Source organism: Notamacropus eugenii, chromosome 6 (genome assembly GCF_028372415.1).
Source record: "Notamacropus eugenii isolate mMacEug1 chromosome 6, mMacEug1.pri_v2, whole genome shotgun sequence".
NCBI lineage: Eukaryota > Metazoa > Chordata > Mammalia > Diprotodontia > Macropodidae > Notamacropus > Notamacropus eugenii.
The window spans coordinates 120,416,662-120,441,951 of record NC_092877.1 but is presented as its reverse complement, the minus strand read 5'-3'; the positions used below and the strand labels follow the sequence as shown (position 1 = coordinate 120,441,951).

Sequence of the window (25,290 nt, the reverse complement as noted above, 5' to 3'; positions counted from 1 at the left end):
GCTTCCTCCCATCTTCCACTTTTCTTCCACCCCTAGAAGCAGAATCCTCCGTTCTAACAAAGAAATGCAGTGAAGTGAAACAATTCAATATACTGACCATATTTGACAATATATGCCTTATTTCAGGCCTCTAGTCCACCACCCTTCTCTTGAGAAGGGGGAAAGGTATGTTTCATCATCAGTCTCCTAAAGTCAAGATTAATTAGAGTTTGGATGACTTTATAACTGAGCGCTTTTCTAGAAACTTAGGGAATGAATAACATTTAAATGTTTGCTCTTTTCTGTGAACAGTCCTAAGCCAGTTTTCAAATTAGGAATCATGCTCGTGTTTTGCTAACCAGATTCAAAACAACTCATCAAAGATCTGGTAACAGCCTAGGAAGAGACTGATTAAAGAAAAGGATGTGACTTTGCCCACTAAAGAAACCAATGCTTTACTTCTGCCTCATTCCATGAAAGAGTGTGGGCACAAGTTCAACAGGGAACTTTAACCTCTTAGAAAGTAACCCAAGGTTAAATGTTAGCAGTCACATTTTTGAGATAATAAGGACCATTCTGCAGAATACTTTGAATTTGAAGTATTTAGAGTCAAAGGAGCTAGCTTCAATCCCTGACTTCCACAGCATCCCCTACCTGCGCGATCTGTAATCACTTAACCTATGGGGATTGTGTCTGAGTATGGGTCAGTATGCTTCATATAAATGAAAATTTTCTCCTAAACCTCAATTTCCTCATCAGTGAAATGAGAGGATTGGAATGGATAATGTCCAACCTTCCTCCCAGCTCTCCATATTACGGCTTTTAAATAATCTTCTCATTAATTTCCGTTTCTTACTACAGAAGTAACAGAATAAAGTTTAGATTTTTAAAAAATATATTAAATTGTTTGCTATTTAACAGGAAAAAGTAGGTAACAACAAAACTTTTGAGCTTGAGAAAAAGCACTAGAAGTCTTTTATTTTTTTCAAATGTGCTATTGAAAACCAAAATAATGTGCTATGAAAAACAGCAAGAATTCTAGCAGATTATGTTTGGAAGACACAAGTGAAGCAGGTAGCTCTTACCTCTGTAATCGTAAGAATAAAGCCTCTCCACTCCTCCCCACTTTCTGTGTTCTCTGTCTGAAAAGGAAGAAAAAACCAAACAAGAGACTCAACATCGAAATGTACTAACTCTAAATCATCTTTGCTATTTCATTTGGTTAGTTTGCTTTTTAAATTTTATTTTAGGACCAGAGCTGCGATGTTATTGGTTTCGGGCTAATCTGGTACAGAAACCCCTTCTGTTACTCAACAGTTTTAGAGTAACTTGGGTGGTTTGAGAAGTTAGGTGACTAGTCCCATGATGCAGAGCCAATATTATTAGAATTAGGACTTGAACCCAGGTCTCACTAACAGCAGCACCAGCTCTCTATCCCACTCTACCATGACTGTCTTGCTTAGTTTGTAAGCATCAGAAACATAATTTGGGGCTCTGGAGCTGTGATTTCAATAGTACAGAAAGTTAGCATTATAGAAACTCTTTCCACCAATGCATATCAACAACTCTTCAGTAGCTGATAGTGCTGGCGAGTTTTCTGGGGCACTAAGAAGTTAAATAACTTACTAGTGGTCATATCAGTGAGTATGAGACAGACACAAGACTTGAACCCTGGCATTGCTTATTTCAATTTCAATTATCTGTCCACTATGTTGCACTACCTAGACAGAAACACACAAGCCACTAAAAAAGTAGATAAGACATGCTCACCTCCACGAGGATATGCTAAGAATATGGGTGGAAATGAGCTCTGTTATGGCTAATCTTTCCTGAATATCACAAACTTTTAAAATCTAATCTGAAATCTGCTCTTGCCTTCAGTTTTCATGAATTTGCAATATGATTAAGCAATACACAAGTTGTAACCAAACTATCTCCAGCAAATAAAGCAATACATTCCTTGGTTCCAAGGAGAGTTACTGGTCTTGGAGTTAGCGAGATCTGAGATCTTTTTTTCAGATACCAGCCACATGGGTCTACATAAGTAATTTAACCTTGCTTTAATCTCTCTCGGCCTCAGTTTCTTCTGCTGTAAAATGAGGATAATCATAGCACCTAGTCCAAAGGGTTGCTATGAGGATGGCACAAAATAGAAGATGAAAAAAGTGTTTTTCAAATCTGAAGGTTTGCATAGTGTTAGCTATTGCTATTAATTTCTATTCTTTTTCTAAATGTTTATCGCCCCAAGGGTTGCAAGTCTCAAAGTATTATTATCAATATTCATGTTCACTGTTTTGCCCACAATACTTAATTTTAATTACAAAGATCAAACATTGAGTCTTTCTGATTTCCAGCATATAATGAAGGCATTGTCAAATTGTTGAAGAAGGTATGCATATGAAATACTTATAATTAGTTCTTAGGGGCTTCAAATTCTTTTCCTTTTTTTTTTTGGAAACAATCAAGGTTAAGAGACTTGCTCAGGGTCACACAGGTCAGGGCAGATTTGAAGTCAAGTCCAGCCAACTTCAGGTCAGATGCTCTATCCATTGTACCACCTAGATGCCCCTAGGGGCTCCTGAACACTATGGCTAAGATCTACATCTGGGTAAACATCTGGTTCTTTCTTAGCTGCAAGTTTCCCCTAGCATATTTTTTTTTTATTTTTTTACTTACACATTGAGAAGCAACATGTAGTGGCTAGAGAACTGCTCTCAGGGTCATGAAGACCTGGGTTCAGATTTTACATCTGGCACCAAACGACTGAATGCCTTTCTGGAAATCAGTTAACTTCTCAATGCCCCCAGAAAACTAAGACTATAACTTACAGAGTACGGGTTGAATTATTTCCATAGAAAGTAGACCAAATGGTGTTTCTTAAGGCAATGAGATCATAAAATCAGGTAACAAAAAATTGATAACATGTACTTCTTTTACAAAAACTACACATACATACACAGAAATGAAATAAACCTGAAGGCTAACTGCGTGTTTAATTTAATTAGCCCATATACTGGAGAGGCCAATTTGAAACCTTGAATTTGTCGGAAGAAAGAGATGCTTGGTTTCAGCTTATTTCCAAAACAAACACAAGTAACCAAAATAATCCACGTCAGAAAAGGGGGAAGGGGGAGGGATGAAAAGAAGAGAGGGAGGGAGGAAGGAAGAAAGGAAGCTGAGTGGAACAGGTATATTTAGTAAAGACCTCCCAGGGGCACCTTGTGTTAGCCCATTTATCGTTCATCTCACCCAGCCCTTGAGAAACCGAACCACAGAGATTCTGTTTTTCTTAAAATTCTTTTTTGTTCTGTGAGAGTCATTGCAGAGACTGCTTTTTGCCTCCTCCCAGGCTGCCTTTCCTCCCTTATCTCCTAGATAACTACTCCATGTTATGTGACAGTCCTTGAACAGGAGTTGCTCACTCCCCCCTTTTTCTAAAAATTACTCTTCTACACGTTTTCTTTGTTGGTAGGGTAGATTTTCCATTAGGGGCATCTAGGTGGTGCAGTGGACAGAGCACCAGTGCAGGAGTCAGGAGGACCTGAGTTCAAATCTCACCTCAGACACTTGACACTCACTAGCTGTGTGACCTTGGGCAAATCACTTAACCCCAATTGCCTCATCCTGGGTCATCTCCAGTCATCCTGATGCACATCTGGTCACTGAAATCTGATGGCTCTGGAGGAGAACTGAGGCTGGTGACCTGCACAGCCTTCCCTCACTCAAAACAAAGTCAAGTGCAGGTCATATCATTATTTCTCTGATGGCATGGTCTTCTTTGGCAACGAAGGACAAACATACACACAGATTTTCCGTGGATAGATTGTACCCTCAAGGCCCAACCAATGGGCTAAGAGGAAGAGGGTATTGTGGTCAGGGTCTATAAAACTTGCTGTGTAGGGCACACTCTTGCTCTCCTCAGCCATCGCTATCTTGAGCGCAGGTGGGAGTGCCCTTTCTCGAGAAAGTTGAATAAATATCTTTCCTTTTTATTCCTTTGGTCAAGACTCTAATTTTATTAAGGGGGTCATTCCACATAAAGCAAAAAGAAATAAAATTGTAGTCTAGATCTCTGTAAACTTTAAGAAATTGCAACAAAGTACAAGTCCTTGGCATTCCTATCCTGCTGTCCTTCCCCTCAATTTACCTCAGGGTGAACTTGAAAAAAGGAGGTGATCAGACCCACTCCTTTTGACAGAGAAGTGATGAACCCAAGATGCAGAATAAGATGCACCTTTTTGAATATAGCCAATGTGAGAATTTGGCTTACTTGACTATCCTTATATATTTCAAAGAATTTCTTTTTCTTTTCCAAGGGTGAGGGGGGATAGGGACAAGGTAAAAGAAGGAAGAGTGGGAGGAAGGAAAAAAGGAACAAAGGGAGGAAGGAAGCAAGAGATCAAGACATTTTTTTTTAATGACTGTAAAAGAACAGAAAAGTCCAGGAAAAAGCATACCCAAGCAGGACCTCTTTGAAAGCTACATGATGAACATGTTACATACTTAAAAAGAAAAGCAAGCTGTGCATAAGGGAGTTTCATACCCATTTGATTTGGCAATTTTTAAATTCAGAATTTTTTTTAAATAGAAAAAACCAGTAAAGTTATGGGGTAGGGGTTGCAGGGTGGGGGGTGGGGAGGATGTTGGGGGCATCCAATATAAGTCACAGCCTTCCTCTTCATGGTCAGCATCGTCCCTTACCTTCAGTTCTACTTCTTCCTTGGGCAGTACCAACAAAAACTTGGCGCAACATTTGTCAGTTGGATTCTGATCAGTAAAGCATGTAAGGTCTGTCAGGTCTAATTTGTCAATATACTGCAGAAATAAAAGAAAATGGCATTTAATTTTTTAATGGAAAATACATATAAATAGTCCTCACAAGGACTATAACTGCTTCTTTTAAAATAGTTTTAAATGATATTTTACTCAGACCTCCTCAAGTCTCCAAGGACAGCTTCTCTCCCTCACTTTCAGCAAGTGTCCTAGACTCTTACTTTACTGAGATTGAGGATATCTTGGTATATTCTCTCAACTCTCCTCCTCTACACTCATTGCTTCAATGACATAGTTGTTTTGTCCTGACCTGTAACTATGCTTAGTTTGCATGAAAGTTCCCAAATCCCCACTCTCAGTTTCTGGGAGAGATAAGCCTCTCATGTTTTAAACTCATTTCCTGGAGCCCAACCAGCTTGACTGGTGGCTGAGAGAATGGGAATTTACCTATAGTCCACGCTATCTGACTGACCCCAGACCCCAGGTCTTTGGACTATTCCTCACCTTCACACCCAATCTAGCCATAAACTCAGGCCATTTTAACATCTACCTGGGGTTGTATGCCCTCCCCACACCCTTTGGAATAGTACAGTGATGCGAGAATTATTTGAGATGAGCAAAAGTTTTGATATGGTTTTGTTTTGTGACATCACTGGTTGTGTGCTTCTACTGATACTAGGCTGACTCAAATGTTGGAACATGACTGTATTAAGTTGATTTTCCCACCTTTTGTTAATTTTTGGTAAGTTGTATGCTGCATTTTAAACCTGTTGTTGTATTTTTAATTCCATGACTTTAAAGAATGCACATTCCCCCTGAAGAAACACTCAAAAGTTGTAACTCTTTAAATGTACAATTCAATGGCTGTCAGAGATATTGCAACAGCTGCTGTTATGAGGAAATCAAGAATTTCAAGGATCAACCAAGCCCACAAAGAAATAGAATTATTGCACTGTAGTAGAAAGGAAAATGAGATAAGAAATATATATTTTAAAAATAACATGAAATGACAAACCATTGCTACAAAACAACCAAATTAGTCCTCAAAAACAAAGCCTTTCAGAGCGATCTAGCCCATGCAACATCAATCCCAGAATTCTCTCCAGGGTGGCACAGTCCTCTTAAAATTGGAAGAACTGCAAGAAGACCAATAAAAAAACCCTGCTAATTGTGGTTATGAAGAAGTCTTTTAACCATTACGGGGAATAAATTCTGAGAAAAATATTGATATGCTGAGTAGAATTGATACAGAATTACAAAATCCCCAAATGAAAATGAAGTACTACATTGAAGTCTTGCACCATGCCACACTTTTTCTTCTAGGAGGTACAAATAAATATGCTTCAATGGTCTGAGCACTAAGCTGATTTAAGTACCATCAAAAACCTGTGGGTATAAGCTCCAAAATGAAGCATGACATATATAAAAGGTCACATGCTAAATGAGAAAAGCAAGGAAGAAAATGCCTTTCACAACTATGTTAGGGGAAGAGTTATTGACAAAAAAAGGGATAGAGAGGATCATGGAAGATAAAATGGACAACTTTGATTAGATAAAATATGAAACTTTTTGCACAAATAAAACCGTTGTTGTTGAGTTGTTCAGTCATGTAAGACTCTTTGTGACCCCACTGACCAAAGCATATCAGGCCCATCTATCCTCCACTATCTCTTCAAGTCTGTCCGAGTTCATGTTCATTGTTGAGGGTTATAATAAAAGGGAAACAGTTAACTGGGAGAAATCTTTGCAGCAAGTTTCTTTGAAAAAGTCTCACATATAAAATATATAAGGACTAATTTGAATTTGTAGTAATCAAAGCAATTGTCTAATTGATGACTGGTCAGATAACTTGAACTTTCCTTTCAGAGGAAGAAATACAAGCTATCCAGAACCATATGAAAATTAGATGCAAATTTAAAGCAACTCCAAAGTTTTACCTCACACCCTCACATTGGCAAAGATGATTAAAAAAAAGGAAATGCAAATGTTGGAGAGACTGCAGGAAAACAGGCATTCTTAATGCCTTGTTGGAGCTGTGAATTGGTACAGCTATTCTAGATAACAATTTGAATTATGCCTCAAAATCTACTAAAATATATATACTCTTTGACCCAAAGATACCAGTAGTAGGCCTTTACCTCCAAAAATATCAAAGAAATAGGAAAAAGACCCATGAGTACAAAAATATAACAGCTCTTTTCATAGTGGCAAAGAACTGGAAACAAATGGCACATGTATATAATGGAATATTATTGCACTATAAGAAATGACAAAAGGGATGGAGAATGAGTGCCATGAAAGCCCTACTTGTAGACTTCACCATAGAATTGAAGTGACTCTGGGTTCTTTCCCAAACACTAGCAGATTCTCCTAAGCTAAAAGGCTAATATAAGACCAGGGAGAGGCTATATCCTTCCCTGGCTTTAACTATCATATCAATGCATATGACACCCAAATCTATATAGAGAATTTTGCATTTTTAACTGCTTGCTAGGCATCTCTACCTGTGTGTCCTATTGTCCACACTTCAAACTCAACGTGTGAAAAATGAACTGATGTTTCTCACAGAACCAGCCCCTCTTCCCAAACTTCCTTATTTCTGTGGATGGTAGTACCATGTACACCATTTCTCAGGCTTTTGTTTCTCATTAAAACTTGAGTATTATCTTTGATTCTTCCTTCTTTTCACCCCCACACATAAGCATCAGTTCCCCTTCCCCAATTTCTCTTGTATCCATCTGCTTTCCATTCTTATCTGAAATAGTAATGACTTCCCACCCAGTCTTCCATTTTCCAGTTTCCCTCCCTCTCTAATCCTTTATTCACAGAGATGCTAAACAATCTCTAAAAAGTTTATGTTTTTTAATTAACAAAAATACATTTTATCTGCCTCTCCTCTCCCCTCATTAAAAACAAAATCTGTAAAACAAATGTACACAGTCAAGCAAGATAAATTCCTTCATTGAGCATGTCCAAAAAAATATGTCTTATTCTATATACTGAATCCATTCTCTGTCAGAAACTGGGCAACATCCTTCATCATTGGTCCTCTAGAATTGTGGTCATTCATTGGAATATTACCTTCCTACTTAATAAACTCCAGTGGTTCCCTATTATAACTGGGATAAAATATAACATCCTAATTTATATATTTTATGATTATAATTTTTATATTATATAATAATTATATATTTATCATTTTATAATTAATATAAAATTAAAGTCCTCTTTCCCTTCCTAACTTTCCAGGCTTCTTACACTTGATTCCCCTCCAAATACTCTAAGATCTAAGAACACTGTCCTTGATGTTTCTTGCACATGACCTTCCATTTCCTCATTTCCGTGCCTTTTCACTAGCTCTCCCCCTTGCCTTGAATAGTGGCCTCCTTCCCTATGTCTCCTAACTTCCTTGACTTCCTTCAAGACAGCTCAAATTCTACCTTCTGCAAGAGACCTTTCTTGGTCTCCACCCTTCCTTCCACAGTTCCCAGCCTCAACATTACTCATACCTTCTCTCTGAGATTACCTCCCATTATGCCGTATATATTTTATATGTATGGTTTGCATGCTGTCACCCCCTTCTGCTTTTTGAGGTCAGGGGTGCTATTTTTGTCTTTCTTTGTGTCCTCAACACTGAGCACAGACATGTCTGATCTGATGTAAGAGTTTAATAAAGGCTCATGGATTTATTTACCAACTACAAAATAATCCTACTAATGCATGGGTCTACCAAAGTCATTCTCCTGCCAGAAAACCTTTCGTGACTTCCCTTTGCCCACTGGATAACCTCCAAATACCTTAGCCTGGCAATTAAGCCCCTCCACAACTTGACTTAAACCTCAATTTTCAAGCCTCATGTCACTCCATTAAGCTTCACGTATTTCACATTCCAGATAGCCTGGGCTACTTGCTATTTCCTAATCTCATTCTGGACTCTAAAAACTTCTTTGAATTTGTGAAGGCATACCAAAATGGACTTCCTCTTTACTTCCTACTACGGAAATCCTTTTCTTCCTTCTAGGACCAAGTCAAGTACTAGCTCCTTCAGAAGTATTTCCAGGTCTTCCATCCCTCAACTGCAAGTGATCTCTCCCTCCCCAAATTTCATATAGTACTTTGTTTAGCCCTGTGATTCTTCCTCTTTTTTTTTTTTTTTTTTTGTACAATGAACCTATTTGGCAGTTTGGTGGAACCTATGGATCCCTTCTCAGAATAACATTATTAAATGCACAAAATTAAATACATAGGATTACAAAGGAAACCAATTACAATGGAAACTCTAAAAGCCCTTCATTTTTAATCAAACAGGGATAGAAGCCAAGAATGATACAGTAGTGACTGAAGATGACCAAACAGGTCCTCTTCTGAGCACTTTGGGGAAAACTGTGGACTGGTTGCTTGTTTTCTCCATATTCTTTTCAGTTAGTTTTATTATGTATGACACTATTCAGGCTGAAAGTATTTGATGGTTAATTCCAGGACAAGAACATGAACACTCAGATTAATAATAGACTGAAAGATGAAATTGGAAACATTAATTTCAATATTTGCTTTCACAAGCTAATGCTGACATTTCATTGTTTTCCATGTATTGTATTATAACAGGTTAAAATAGTTTCACATTTGAGTCAATGAATGTACAAAAAAAAATCACACACTAGTGTTGTATACAAATATATGAAAAGATTAAGAAAAAAAGGAAAAAAGTATAGGAATATTAAAAAGAAAGTTCCCAGTCCCCAAGTTAAGAACCCCATTTCTGCCCTTAACGTATTTTCTCTTGCATTATGCTTCTTTGAGCATGTATCTTATCTCCTTTACTAACCTATAAGCTCCTTGAAGGAATACATAATAATTTTTCTCATCTTTGAATTCCTGTACCCAAATATAGTACCTGACATATAATAAATTTTTAACAAAAGTTTACTGAATTTAGTTGAATTCTCCTCCAAAAACTAGTCTAGCTACATTCAGAGAAGTTCAACTCATGAAATAAGCTATTAAGGAATGGAAATATTATAATCTACATCAGCAGAGGGAATACCTACATTGATGAATTCATAAATCTTTTGAAGAGTTGAAGTGAAAATCGATACTGCATGGTTTAGTGATACAGCTACCCCAAAATAAGATAAGGCCACTAGGGAGCACAAAGGGTAGAGTACTAGACTTGGAGTCACTTAGCAGCTGTGTGTACTTGGGCAAGTCATGTAAATTCTTCTAGACTGTTTCCTCAGTTGCAAAATGGGCAATAGTAGTGCCTACATCACAGAGTTGTTGTGAGGATGAAAGGAGATAAAACATGTCAAAAATTTTGTAAACCTTAAAGTGTTACATAAATGCTAGCAGTTGTTATTATCAACTACTATTACCACATGACCTGTAAGCTGAGTTACTCACAGTTGGATTTTTTTTGTCGATGTAAAAAAAAAGGGTAGTTCCTCTCAGCTCTGTCCAGTAGTGTTTAAATTCCTGTGGAAAAACAAGTTTAAAATTTATTTTAGTAGTTCATTTTCATCAAATAGGGATCACTATGTAGACAAAAACATTTTCATATGGTTTAGAGAAGGAAAGAGCCTTTGAGATGGTCTAATCAAGGTAACATGTTTACATTGCCCATCTCTAGGTTCTCCGGGCACCTTTAAACATGATTGATTTCTCCTTATTGTCACACAATTCCTTACTTTACTGAGAAAATAGAAAAACTGTCAATTCCTTCTTTTTTTCCTCTACTACATCTTCAAAACCCTTGACACCACCCTCCATTAAGACCAATCCTTCTATATGTACACTTGCTCTTATCCCCTCCTGTGTCCTCTGGCAGATTATCCTCACAATCATATTCATATTTAATGTCCTTCCACAATGAAATCCTATGATCTCACTTAAATCCCCCAATTTATAGATGAAGACTCTGGAGCCTAACCAGAAGGGACTTGCTGAAAATCACAGGTATACCCTGAATTCAAACAGAGGTATTCTGAATATCAACCCAGTACTCTTTATCATTGCTATTATTTTCTCTTTTCCAGAACCAAACTTATAATTTCATTGATATACAAAACTCCAAGTGATTAAATTTCCTAGACCAATGGGCAGAGGGGCACTTGCTCTACAATTCCTACTCATAGAGAGTGGCCAGGATGCTGAGAGGTTAGTCATTTGCCCTGGGCTACACAACCAGTATATGTCCAAAGTGAGACTTGAACCGAGGTCGTCCTGATGTGGAGGTCTGCTCTCTCTCCACTGTGCCATATTGTGTCTCTCAGGGCTCTTTTGGTGACAACCTCTGTGATTCCACTACAATTTCTTCAAATTAGCAGATGAACCTGAGGAAAAGTTTTTGGACCTGCCATTTTCCACTTGGGCAAGAAATTCCTTCCACTGGTGTCAGTCCACAATTTACCCCCATCTACAGTTAAGCTAATTCTTGCAGGGAACTGTGAAGTACATCAAAAGGAAATAATTGGTCAGTATCAGAGCCATAGAAAGGACCCTGAGCTTGTAGAATCATATCAATCACAATGTCTGTGCTAGTAAGTGAGCACATGCTTGAAAATTGATATTCCTCAAGGTTTAAGGAAAGTTGTCAGTTTGATTCCTGCTTCTCTCCCAGGGACTCATTTATTAACTAGGTATAAAGGCTGATGAAAGAAGAAGCAGTTGCTTTGCTGGAGATCTGGGGATCCCTATGGCATGCTGAGAGAGCACGAGAGTGTCCCAGTATTGTGATTTCCTCTAGCTTCCCCAACCTACCCCAAAACTCTCTTCCATTAATTTAGCCATCTGAGAGAGGTAGTGTAACAGAGTAGGAAGAATGTTGGAGGAGCCCAGAAACTTTTGTTCTTGGAAAAGAAGAGAGATGGCCAAGGTGGAAGAGTACTAGGTGTGAGCCTACAGCCAGGAAGAACACTGGTCCCTCAATCAGAATACACTCATGAGCAATTGGAGCCTTGTCTGTCTTATTGACTCATTTAAGGAGTGATCTGCCTGGATGCCCCTGTTTGATGCCCTGTGACATGGTCAAGTTATTCTTGCTCTTCACTTTCTCCCTATCTCATTGCTGCAGACAAACTAGTATTACTACTCTAGGGAGTCTCCTGCTCTGTTTAAACCTTGTTTATTTGCTAACTTTATTTTTCTAAGTTCCCTGTACATTTATATTTGCTGGCTTGTATTTTTATAAAATAAATATAAGCTGATTTTGTTGTTAAGAAAGAGAAGGGTGGAGAAGAGACAGAAACAAAAAGAGAAGGAAAGGAAGAGAAAAAGGGAGGAGATGGAGAGAAAAGAGAGAGTGTTGAACTTGGAGGCAGGAGAAGAGTAGATTTCCCAACTCTGACATTTCCTGGTTATGTGACATGAGCAAGTCACTTAAGCTCTCTCAGTTTCTTTACTTGTACAGTAGGGGCTAATAACATTTGTATTATCTACCTTACAGGGGTGTTATGAGGAAAGTACTTGGGAAACCTTAAAGTGCTATGGAAACATAAAGGGCTTTGTTTGGTTAGTATTATTCCTGCCTATCTATTATTTACATATCTTCCTGAAGATTGCATTGGACCTAAGGACATGTTCTGTTAATGTATATCTAAGAAGATGAACTTCATTCATCATGAGACTATTCTTCTGTTATGAGTAAGGGACAGAACCTGGGAAGCTGCCAATTCTAAGGAGACTAAGATAAAACTAATTAAGTGCTCTTCCGGTGAGTATAGCTCTTGCAATCTGTTTCTGAGGCTCTTTGCTTCCTCAAACAACATTCTCACACTCAAAATACATGCCCAAGCAGTTTTCAGATGAAGAAATTAATGCTGTCTATGGTCATATGAAAAAAATGGTCTAAATCACTATTGATTAGAGAAATGCAAATCAAAACAACTCTGAGATACCACATCACACCTATCAGATTGGCTGACATGACAAAATAAGAAAATCATTGTTGGAGAAGATGTGGGAAAATTGGAACACTAATGTATTGTTGGTGGAGTTGTGAACTGATCCAACCATTTGGGAGCACAATTTGGAACTATGTCCAAAGGGCTATAAAATTGTGCATGCCCTTTGGACATAGTTCCAAATTTCACTAGTGTTCCAGTTTCTGAAGATCACCTGTCAGGATAAGGTACCAGATACTGACGCCCTTGCTGAACTGCCAGATATTCAAACTAACTCCTGACGGACTGGCCATATTGTTCGAATGCAAAATGTACGCTTGCCAAAAAGACTATTTTATGGAGAACTCACATAAGGCAGAGAATCACATGTGGTCAGAAGAAACAACACAAGGACACTCTCAAGGTCTCTCTCAAGAACTTTGGATTTGACTGTGCAACATGGGAGACACTGGCACAGGACCGCTCATCATGATGTGCCCATATAAGAAAGGGTGCTGTGCTCTTTGAGTAAAGTAAAATTGAGACAGCACAAAGTAAATGCAGGATGTGCATATTCACATGGACTATCTGTCCCCAACATGTAGTAGAGCATTCTGAGCTCATATTGGTCTTCTGAGCCACAGTTGGACACATTGAAATTTCACTTTATCATGGTGATGTCATTTTGGCCCTCTCTGAAGATGAAGGACAGCAACCAACCAACTAATCACTCCTAGGTCTATATATCAAAGAGACTATAAAAGAGGGGAAAGAACCCACATGTACAAAAATATTTATTGCAGCTCTTTTTGTGGTGGCAAAGAATTGGAAATTCAGGGGATGCCCATCAATTGGGGAATGAATGAACAAGTTATGGTATATGAATGTACTGGGATACTTTTGTTCTATAAGAAATGATGAGAAGGAGAATTTCAGAAAAATCTGGAAAAGACTTACATGAACTGATGGTGAGTGAAACGAGCAGAACTAGGAGAAGATTTATACAGTAACAGCAACATTGTGCAATGAACAACTTTGATAGACAGCTCTTCTCAGCAATGCAATGATCTTAGACAATTCCAAAAGACTCATGATGGAAAATGCTATCCATATCCAGAGAAAGAACTTTAAAGTCTGAATACAGATGAATGCATACTATTTTCTTTGTCTTTTTTTTCTTTCACATGGTTTTCCCTTTTTGTTCTTATTTTTCATTCACAACATGGCTAACATGGAAATGCATTTAGTATGATTATACATGTATAGCATATATCAGATTGTATACTGTCTTGGGGAGGGGGAATAGGGGAGCAGGAAAATATTTAGAACTCAAAATCTTATAAAAGTGAATGTTGAAAACTAAGAAAAAAATCCATACAAAAGAACAATTCTCACCAAGTCTTTCAAACTTCAGGACTGCTACAGTTAATAGCTCTTAATGTAGTGTAGTGTAGTGTAGTGGAAGGCAAAAATGACCTACATTGTAATACTGACCTTGTGCAAGTTCCTTCCCTTCTTTTGGCCTCAATTCTCTTATCTGTAAAATGAAGAGGTTGTTCCTTTCAGTTCTAAATCTTAAGAGTCTGAGGGAGAAGTGGAAATAGATTGTTGACCCTTTCCTTGCTATTACTTGACATAGTTCTACAAATTGTTAGCAATAACAATAAGATGGGAGAAAGGAAATGTGAGACCAAGCAGAGCTGATCACCTCACTCAAAAGTGTTGCAGAGGAGCACAGCTTATCCTGGTACAAAGAAAGTCCCAGTTTAGGAACTTAGTCTGGAGAAATGAATAAATCAAAGAAAACCGTTATCAAGAATTACTACAAATCTAGAGACTTCCCAAGAGAGAAGTGGCAAGTAACTACGTAACAACTGCAAGCAGAAACTCAAGAAATAGACTCCCTGAAAACTAAGATAGACAAAATAGAAATCATTCACTGATACGCTAGACATTATATTTTAAGAAATCATGAATGAAAACTGCCCAAATCCATTAAATCTCAAAGGAAAAGTGAAGATAGAAAGAACCCACCGATCACCTCCTGAAAGGAATCCAGAAAGGAAAAGCCCTGGGGATGTCATAAGCAAAACCCAGAGTTTCCAAGTCAAAGAAAAAGGTTTGTAAACAACCAGAAAGAAAGAGTTCCAGAACCAAGGAACCCTGTAGGACCACAATAGACCTGGCAGCAAAGAGCTTGGAATACAGGAATCCAAAGGCAAAGGAAAGCAACTAACATCTAAGAATAATTCAGATTATAGATCCTGAAGCCAATACTGTCTGGTTGCTTGTTGTCCTTCATTCTTGAAGGGGACCAAAATGACATCACTATGCTGGAGTCAAGTTTCCATGTGTCCGACTATGGCTGATCAGATCAATATGAGCTTGGAATGCTCCACCACAGATTCGGCACAAAGAATCTGCATGAACATTTGGGGTGGATACTCTAAATTTGTGCATCCTGTGTTTCCTTTGAGTTGTTTCAATTCTGTTTTGCTCATAGAGGACAGCACCTTCTCTGATGTGGGCACACCTTGCTGAGTGGTCCTGTGCCAGTGCCTCCCATGTCCCACAATCAAATCCAAAGTTCTTGAGAGAGACCATGAAAGTGTCCTTGTATTACTTTTTCTGACCACCATGTGAGTGCTTGCCCTGTGTGAATTCTCCATAGAACAGTCTTTTTGGCAAGGGTACGTTTTTCATTTGAACAACATGGCCAGCTCATTGGAATTGTTCTTTCTAAAGCAGAGTTTGAATGTTTAGGCAGTTTAGTTCAAGTAAGGACCTCAGTGTCTGGTACCTTATCCTGCAGGTGATCTTCAGAATCTTCCTAAGACAATTCAAATGGAAGCGATTCAATTTCCTGTCATGGGTCTAGTATACTGTACAGGTTTCACAGACATACAACAATGAGGTCAGCACTATGGTTCTGTAGACTTTCAGTTTGATAGTCAATCTAATATCACTTCTCTCCTATACTTTCCTTCATAGCCTCCCAAACACTGATCTAGCTCTCATTATCAATGTATATTTCCCTGGAAAGTATACTACCAAGGTAAGGGAACTTATCCATAGCATTCAGAACTTCTGCATTTGCTATTACTGATGGTTTCACATATGAATGGTGTGGTGGTGGCTAATGTAACATCTGTGTTTTCTTAGTGTTCACTGTTAGGCCAAAATTAGCACAGACAGCAGAAAACTGATCCATACTTTGTTGCATCTCAGCTTCAGAGGCTGCACTGAGTGCATAATCATCTGCAAACAGAAAGTCATGCACCAACACTCCCTCCACTTTTGTTTTGGCTTGTACTCTTTTCAAGTTGAAGGATTTATCATCAGTGTGGTAGCTAAGCTTGATGCTGTGTTCATCCTCATTGAAAGCATTTAACAACATAGCTGAAAACATCATGCTAAAAATCATGGGAGCAAGCACACAGCCCTGTTTCACTCCATTAGTGACTGGGAAAGCACAAAGCATTGTCTATTATCTAGAATCTAAACAAACATGTAATCATGAAATTGATGTATAATGCTGATGAATTCTGGGCAGTCAATTTTTACATAATTTTTCCATAAGCCTTCATGACTGCCTTCAAAGGCCTTGGTCAGATCTACAAACATTGTGGGCAGACCTCTGTTCTGCTCCTGGTATTTCTCCTGGAGTTGTTGGGCAGCAAATGCCATATTGACCATTCCTCAGCCCTTTCTGAAGCCATACTGACTCTAAGATAGATGACCATCTTCCAGGTGAAGGATCAGCCAATTAAGGAGGACTCTGGCAAGAATCTTGCCAGCAATGACCAAGACAGAGATCTCCTTGTGATTGTCACAGGACAATCTATTTCCTTTACCTTTATAGAGATGGACAATGGAGGCAGCCGTGAACTCCTGGGGGATAACCTCCTCTTGCCATATAACCTGGAAAATTTCAGTCAACTTTTGTATGAGCAATGGTCCCCCTACATTGTAAATCTCAGCTGGAAGAGAATCAGCACCAGGTGCTTTGCCACATGAAAGGAGCCTAATAGCATTCAAAACCTCTGCTTCAGTTGGAACTTCAGGTAGGGAGGGATTGCAGGATTTACCTGAGGTAAATGGTCAGTGGCTGCAGCACTGATTGGTGATGGTCGGTTGAGAACACTATGGAAGTATTCAAACCATCTCTCTAGGATTATGTCCTTATTACTAACCAATGTGACTCCATCAGCACTGAGTAGTTGAGAATGCACCACAGGTTTTTGCCCTATATATAGCCTTCAAGTCATCGTAAAAGCACTTTGGATGATTACTATCAACTTAAAACTGAATACCATCTGCCTTTTTGCTGAGCCAAGAATCTTGCATCTCTCTAAGCTTTGCTTATACTTTACTTTTGATAAAATTAAATACTGCCTCCTTAAAAATGGATGAACTATCCTGCTGGTAAACCCTATAGAGTTCTTGTTTTTCATTTAGTAGCTTATGAATTTTTCCATCATTTTCATCAAACAGGTCTTGGTGTTTCCAAGTGTTCTGACTCAGGTGAACAAATGCAATGTTATACACCAAATCTCTAAAAGCTGCCCACTCCTTTTCTACTCTACTGTTGCCAACTGAGTGTTGGCTCAACTTTCGCTCCAAGTTAACAACAAACTGTTGCTGTTCTAAGAAGAGCTCTAATTTGTTGACATTAATTCTTCTGGTAGTCATTTTGCCTTAGGGAAGCCACTTTTGTTTAATGTGAATATTAGTTTGGAGAGGATAGGTCTAGGATACATCCTCTGCACCACACATTGCCTTTGTCTTTCTCACATCCTGTCTTTCTCTTCTTGTAATGACAGTCTATTAGAGGTCAATGTTTGCTACAAGGGTACATCCATGAAGTTTTATTGTATTTAGGTAAATAGAAGACAGTGTTGGTGATGAGAAGGTCATGAGATGCACAAGTCTTCAGCAGTAAATGACCACTGTTGTTGCTGTTTCCAACTCGATTCCTCCCTAGGACTCCCTGCCACATCTGGTACTCTGAACTGACTCTAGTATTAAAGTCATCCAGAATTAGAAGCTTGTCCTCTTTTGGCACATTGATATTTCTCCAGATCGTCATAAAATTTTTCTTTGATCTCATCAGGGTTCATCATGGTAGGAGCATATGCACTGATGATGGTGGCAAGACACTTTTCTGCAAGTAGCAATCGTGTTGTCATGAGCCTGTCATTCACTCCTTTTGGCAGGCATACAAGCTTGTTGATTAGTTTTGAATGCTCCCCTTCACTGCAGCCACTCCAGAAAAACATATATCCAGCTCCAACATCAGTAAGCTGGCCTTCATTTGCCAGCCTTATTTTACTCAGAGCTGCTATTTGGATGGGATACCTGTTGAGTTCTCTTGCAACAAGAGCTGCTCGTCTTTCACTGGATTTTGTGTTGTCTATAAGTGTGCGCACATTCCACGTGCTGCTGGTGAGTGAAATTGTCTTTGCAGATGTTTTTGTACATTTTTTGGTGTTTCAACCAGAGTGGGATTCCCAACCTGCTGTGATAATCAGACCAAGGTTGGGTAAGCAGACAATTTTTAGGGCACCTTTTTTAGCCCCTTCCCTCCACCAGGAGGTAAATAGTGTGATCCTTAAAAGGCTGCCAGACACCCAGAGGGCTGCAGAATCCCACTGCTGCTTCCTATGAGAAATAATCCTATGGCCTGGGCTGTCTGTGTACAGGACTGTGACTACAGCTCCCAATGCATCCATACCTGGTGCTTCGTCATTTGCCTGTTGCCACAGGACTTTGAGATAGGTAAAATGGTAAGCCATTACTAAAAGGGGGGAAAGATAAGATCGGATCCAGTGATTAGGAGCTAATCAAGGCGGAGACAGGAAGAGCAAAGGGACGGAAGCATATTGCTTCAGTTATAAACCACTGGTTTTAGATCACACTCCTTCTCTTTTACCACCTGCTTCTGTGTAAAGGGAGACCTAAGAGAGGAAATGAGAGCTGGGGGGAAAATTCTTTGTAGAATGTTTCTCTGATAAAGATCTGATATATAACTGAACTTATTATCTTCCTTGTCCAGGGCAGCAGCATCTCCCCTGTCCCCCCAAGCTCACAACTTAGGGGTCATCCTCAACTCCTCATTTTTTTTCACACCCCATATCTAAATCTGTTGCAAAGGCCTATCAGTTTCTCAAATATATTCCCTTATCTCTTCTGACATTCTAATTGAGGCCCCCATCAATGGATTATTGCAATAGCCTTATGCGTGGATTTGCCTGCCTCAAGTCTCTTCCCACTCCAATCAATTCTCCACTCAGCTACCAAAGTGATTTTCCTAAGCTGCAAGTCTGATCATGTCACTCCTCCCTCCTACTCAATAAACTCCAGTGACTCCCCATTACATCCAAGATCAAGTACAAAATCCTCTGTTTAGTATTGAAAAGTCTGCACAAACCTTTCCAGGTTTCATACACATTAGATCTCCATCCCCACATTCTTCAATCCAGTGGAGCTGTGAATTAGTCTAACCATTCTGGAAAGCAATTTTGAACAATGCCCCAAAAGTCACTAAACTGGGCAAATGCTTTGACTCAGCAATTCCACTTAGGCTTATTTGCCAGAGAGCAAAGAGAAAGGAAAAGTACCTATTTGTACAAAAGTACTTGTAGCAGCACTTTTTGTTGCAGCAAAGAACTGAAAACTAAGGTGATGCCCATAAATTAGGGAATGTTGAACAGAAAATGATAAAAGACAATTTCAGAGAATCCTGGAAAGATTTGAGTGAATGGATGCAGTGAGGTAAGCAGAATCAGAAGAATAATTTACACAATGACAAAAATGTTGTAAAGAAAAACGACTTTGAAAGACTTAAGAATTCTAATCAAAGTGATGACCAACACAACACCAGAGAATTTATGAGATGTGATAGACTCAAGGTGACAAAAGATATGGTTACTGTATAGATTTGTTTTGCTTGATTATGCTTATTTATTACAAAGTGGTGGTTGTTGTTTTTTAATTTGGGGGAGAATAGCAATAGTGATTCCCCCCCCCAAAAAAAAGAAAAAGAAAAAAGTTTATCAATGAAACATTTTTTTTAAAGAACAGCTCAGAAGAAAATTCAGAAGGAAACATAAGCAGGTCAGTTTTGAAAGTAGTTTGTTGAATTTTGATATATTGAAAAAAACTATGGGAAAAGATTCAGTTACATATACAATCCTCTTTTTATGTTCTACTTTGTACATGGAAATAGTCATGTATTTTTTCTGATTGATTGGTGGAAACGGCAATGGAGAAAATGTAATATTCTGACTCCCAGTTGGGACCAGTGAGTCAGGGAGATGGAGAAAAGGTACAACCAGTACTGAAAAGGAGGGCTGGAGATACAGTATCATCTCTGAGAAGCCACATCTCAGTGGTTGCCATAAGAAGAAGAAGCAAGAGAGGAAAATGTCTAAAGTGAAAAGAAATTTGTTCATTATAGAGTGGGAATTCCAGGCAGCATAGATAAAGGGCTGGATAGCTCAATAGTAGGACATGAGGTTCAAGTAAGGTTGAGGTAAATGGAGATGACACAGAAGACATCTGGAAAAATAGTTTGTTCTTTAATAATCAGAGTTCAGCATCACTTGGATCATGAGAATAAGAGGAGGTGGAAATAGAATAACCACTGGGAAATGAAGTCAAGGCAGAATATCAATGGATATAAGGTCTCGACAAAGAGACCTTGGACCTGGACCAAAAGTCTTAAGATAGACCATAATTTCCTGACCTGATAAGCAGTATTGTTACATCCTCAGGCCTCCAAAATTTGTCAATAAAACTTTTATTTTGTTGGTGAAGATAATAAAAGAGGATAAAATTCACTGCCAAGGTGGCTGTTATAAAACAAAATGGTATTACGTGGCTGGTAGAAATGTTTCTTGGTTTTGGAAAGTAATATGGAATTATACAATAAGAATTTGAAAAATGTACATACTTTTATCCAGTGTACCTAATTTGGCATTTTACCTCAAGAAGGTTACTAGTAAAGTATCTGTGTCAAAATATTGCTAACGGTACTATTTATAATATGAAAAAATTAGAAACAAAGTAGATATCCAAAGACTAGGAAATGGTTAGACAAATTATAGGTTATGAATGTAAATGACCATTATTACACAAGCAATTATAAATATGAAGAATTGAAAGCCATATGGAATACTTATATGAAGTGCTATAGAGTGAAGAAATTAGAACCAAAAGAACAATATATACTCTAACTACACTACAAAATTAAAGACAACAGTAACAGCAAAAATTCCAACTAAATACATACACCAGATCAAAAGGGATATGAAAATGAAGATGATGTTTGCATTATTGTGTTAAGTGTAATGTATACTTTTATAAGAGTTAACACATAAATAACAGAAATTTTATGGACTTGTACGATAATTTGTAACATTTTGTTTTGTTTTGATTTTGTCCATTTTTCTAATTTCATTTTTTCTCGCACACACACACACAGTTTAACATTTGTATCTGGAGCATGCTGGTAAGTGTTTGAACAATGGAATTTTTCAAATAACATGCACTCAGCTCACTTTTAGGTTAAAGATGAATTTATGTTTTTTCTCTATCATTTTCTTAAAACTAAAAAATCAATAAATCAAGCCATGACTTGTAGCAATTAATGTTTTCAATGTTATAAATATTAAGAGTGAAAATTTAACAATTTGCTCGCAGGAGTCCAAATGAACTGGCTCCAACATATCCATGCTTGTACTTCTCAAGAGAAGTTTCAACAATATCTAGGAGTCTAGTAAGCATCCTAGCACTGAAGCTAAACTTTTTGACATTCTGGTAAGCTAGGATCTTTATGTGCAGGGGACAGGTGACAAAAGAAAACTCAAATCTCTACTATATGTATAGCTGATAATCCAAGCAAGCTGAGCAAAATCATCACATTATAATTATATTCATATAATTTTGTTATATGATCATGTGTTTCAAGCGGTCACCATTTGGAAACAACCAGACACAGAGCAAAATTCAGAGCAAAGGCAGCCCATGAAGACAAACAGCAAAACTGAAAACTCTGAGAATTTCAGCCATAGATAGAAACCAAATAACAGAGATAAGAGAGTGTAAAGTCAACAGATCATGAACTCTTCCTTGAGTTTCAGTGATGTGTTTGGATAGCAATAAAGTTTATGTGAATTGTGAATAGAGAACTTGAGAGATTGGGAGGACTGGACAGAACCTTAGAGATCACTCAGTTCATCCTCTTCGTTTCACAAGGAGGATTTGAGCTAACTGAATGACACAGTAGTCTGCTGTTGACCCTTTGCTATTCAACATTTTTATCAGTGACTTGGATGAAGGTATAGATGACATACAAATCAGATTTAAATGAAATGAAGCTGGGAAGGATAGTCCACAGATCCACAGATCAGATGGCTGAATCTGATCCAAAAAGGATCTCATCAGACTAGAATAATGAACTGAACTTAGTATAATTAAAGGCATATGTAAATCACTGCACAGACTCCAAAAACAACTTCAACTTTACAAATTCAGACAGGGGGAGGTATGACTAGATAACAGTTCATATGAAAAGACCTGGAAGTTTTAAGGTACTGTACGTTTCAAATTTCAAGATTCAACAGTGGGATATAGCAGCCAAAAAATATAAATGGCTCAGCAGTAGAGATACTCAGACAAATAAATTAAGTAGTTCTTAAAATCTTGAAATATATATATATATTTATAGATTACTCTGTATGGAAGTTTTTAAAAAGAATTTCAAAGGAAGTTTTTTTTTCAAAATAACATTTTATTTTTCCCAACTATATGTAAAGACAATTTTAGCATTCTTTTAAAAAAATTTTGAGTTCCAAATTTTCTCCTTTACTTCCTCATCTCTCCGATATCTGAGGTGGTATATAGGTTATACATGCACAATCATGCAAAATATATTTCCATATTAGTCATGTTGTAAAAGAAGACACAGACCAAAAGAACAACAACAACAAAAAAAACCAAAAAAAAAGTGAAAAATAGTATGCTTCAATCTACATTCAGACCCATTAAGTTCTTTCTCTGGATGTGGGGAGCATTTTTAAACATAAGTCCTTTGTAATTGTCTTGGAACATTGCACTGCTGAAAATAGCTAAAGTCATTAACCATTGAACATAGTAAAACATTGCTGTGTACTGTGTTCTCCTGGCTCCGTTCACTTCACACAAAGGAAGTTTTTAAAAAGAAGTATTGAGGACAGGGTTTTTTTTAAAGTACAAAAAAATTTTGAATTAAATTTATTACTGCAAGTCAAAGAAAAGAATTTCAATTGAATTACTACATGAGAAATAAGGGAAAGATTAGCCTTTAGTATTTTACTTTTCTACTGAAGGAGTCAAATCTATTGAGTGTTTCCTATCATTAGTAGAAAATTAGGAGACATGATAGATTCAGGATGGAGAATAGGATATACATCTTTGGACACACTCAAGAATTTTTTTTTGCTTGACTATGCAATATTTTGAGGACTTGGTTTTTGTCTTTTCCTTTTTCAATCTGGGGGTTACATGGGAAGGAGATTTGCACAGGAACAGAGTAGCCAAAACAGAAAGAAAAAAGACTCGTTGGAAGCATTTTTGATTTTTTCTTTTTTCTTTTTCACTGACACTTTTTTTTTGGTGAGACAATTGGTGTTAAGTGACTTGCTCAGGGTCACACAGTTAGTAAATATTGAATGTCTGAGGCTGGATTTGAACTCAGATCCTCCTGACTACAGGGTCAGTGCTTTATCCACTGTGCCTCCTAGCTGCCCTAATTTTTTTAAAGTACACATGAAAGAGCAGAAGAAAGGCCAGAGAGAATCACAGACATGCAGAACAACTTTGAAAGTTGTATTTTTTAATTTAATTTTTTCCATATACATTTATAAAATTACTATATATTTAAAAAACTCTACACAATAGAAATTCAGTTTTGTATACAATTCCTTTTTTTCTGTTCTACTACTTAATAGAAATGACATTTTATTTGGTATTTGTTAAATTTATCATTTTTATAAGGATGGAGCGAATTAGTTGACTCTGCATATCATTATAAATATCAGAAGTATGTGCAGGTTTCAAATTTTATTATCAATTAAGAATTATTTATATTTTCCCTTTCCTACCTCCTCCCAATTGAACAAAACCCTTGTAACAAAATATTGGTAGTCAACCAAACTAAATTCTCATTCTACATTTGAGTCCATCATCCATCAGGAGGTAGGTAGCATGATCCATCTTCAGTTCTCTGAACTAATCAATCACACTGATTAGATTTCTTCTCATTGATCAGAATTCTTATTTCTTTCTTTATAATGTCATTGTTATTATATAAATTGTATTCCAGGTTCTGTTCACTTGACTCTCTATAGGTTCATTTAGGTCTTCCTAGTTTTCTCTGAAACTCAATATCTTATGGTTCAAAAGCACTCCATTACATTCTTAAATCATCATTTGCTTAGCCATTAACCAATAGATGGGCACTCCCCTTAATTTCCAGAGTTGTTTTTTTTTTTTTTGCTACTAAACAAAAAAGCTACTACAAAATTTTTTATACATATAGATCCTTTTCCCCTTTCTTTTTATCTCTTTGCAGTATAGACCAAGCAGTAGTAGTTAAAGTAGTTGTACAGTTAAGTAACTTTCTCATCTCCCATTTTTGTCATCTTTGCCAAACTGATGGGTAGCAATGCAGTTTCAAAACAAACCTCAAATAAACCCAACAGAGTCGTATGAAGAAGGGTTACAATCTTCACTGATAGAAGGAGGACCCATACTGGTCAGATCATAGCTGTAGCCAGTTACTCTAGTATGACCATAATATATTCATTTTTCATAACTTATTATTGACCATAAATGGGTAATTTAACCAATCTCAGTTTGACCACCTATAAAACAGCTGAGAGGAGTAATATTTATGTGTTTCATCGAAGAGCTACAAAATATAATTATAATTGCAGATTTTCAGATTCAGAAAACCTAATTAATTTTAAGAGCCTTAAACAGTTAGTGAGTTCTCCCCTTTACATATAGACAATGTCACCTATATTTCCCAGACAAATGAGATTGACAGAGCCATAACCAGAATAAGGAAAAAAAGACTTTGGCCAAGATGGGAAATTTATCCAACAGTGAATATGCAGAGATATGGTTGTGAATCTTGTCACAGTAGGACAGCACCTACTGGGAGAATGATGCCAGCCCCTAGAATTTGAAAGGGAAAGGACCACTAACACTCTAGGTACTGTCCTTCTACCGAGAACTGAACTTGTTGGAGACAGATATATCCTCTTTTCTTGTAAGTCTTATTAATAAAACTTGATACTTTCCACTGTAGCAGTAAACACCCCGACATGCACAGGGAGGCCTGCTATCACAGGTTCTTAGATCTGCATTTATAAAAGGAAAGACAACTTTAGAAGGGTCAACAATCACTTGAATCAAGCACATGTATCATTCACTTAAATCAAGGGAAAATGTCAGCACCCTAAACTTCAGAGAAAATACAGAGAAATCAAAATCCACAGACATGCTTCCAAATGTCTGACATAAGTGATACGTACATCATAGATCAACAGACAGATCCAACTGTCTGACCACAGCTACCAGAGAGGGAAGCACCAACATCTGGGTTTTCAAAGCC

The 25,290-nt window shown here is 37.6% G+C and overlaps 1 protein-coding gene across 2 annotated transcripts in view; it reads right to left on the bottom strand.

Moving 5' to 3' along the window:
- The window catches only part of STAP1 (signal transducing adaptor family member 1), a 66,711-nt gene that overhangs the window by 27,460 nt on the left and 13,961 nt on the right, over positions 1-25,290 (bottom strand). For both annotated transcript variants that reach the window (XM_072620905.1, XM_072620906.1), the window contains exons 2-4: positions 10,153-10,224; positions 4,681-4,794; positions 1,065-1,121 (exon numbers count right to left, since the gene is read on the bottom strand). In XM_072620905.1, the coding sequence (XP_072477006.1) occupies positions 1,065-1,121; positions 4,681-4,794; positions 10,153-10,224 (243 nt within the window). The remainder of the gene's footprint in view (positions 1-1,064; positions 1,122-4,680; positions 4,795-10,152; positions 10,225-25,290) is intronic.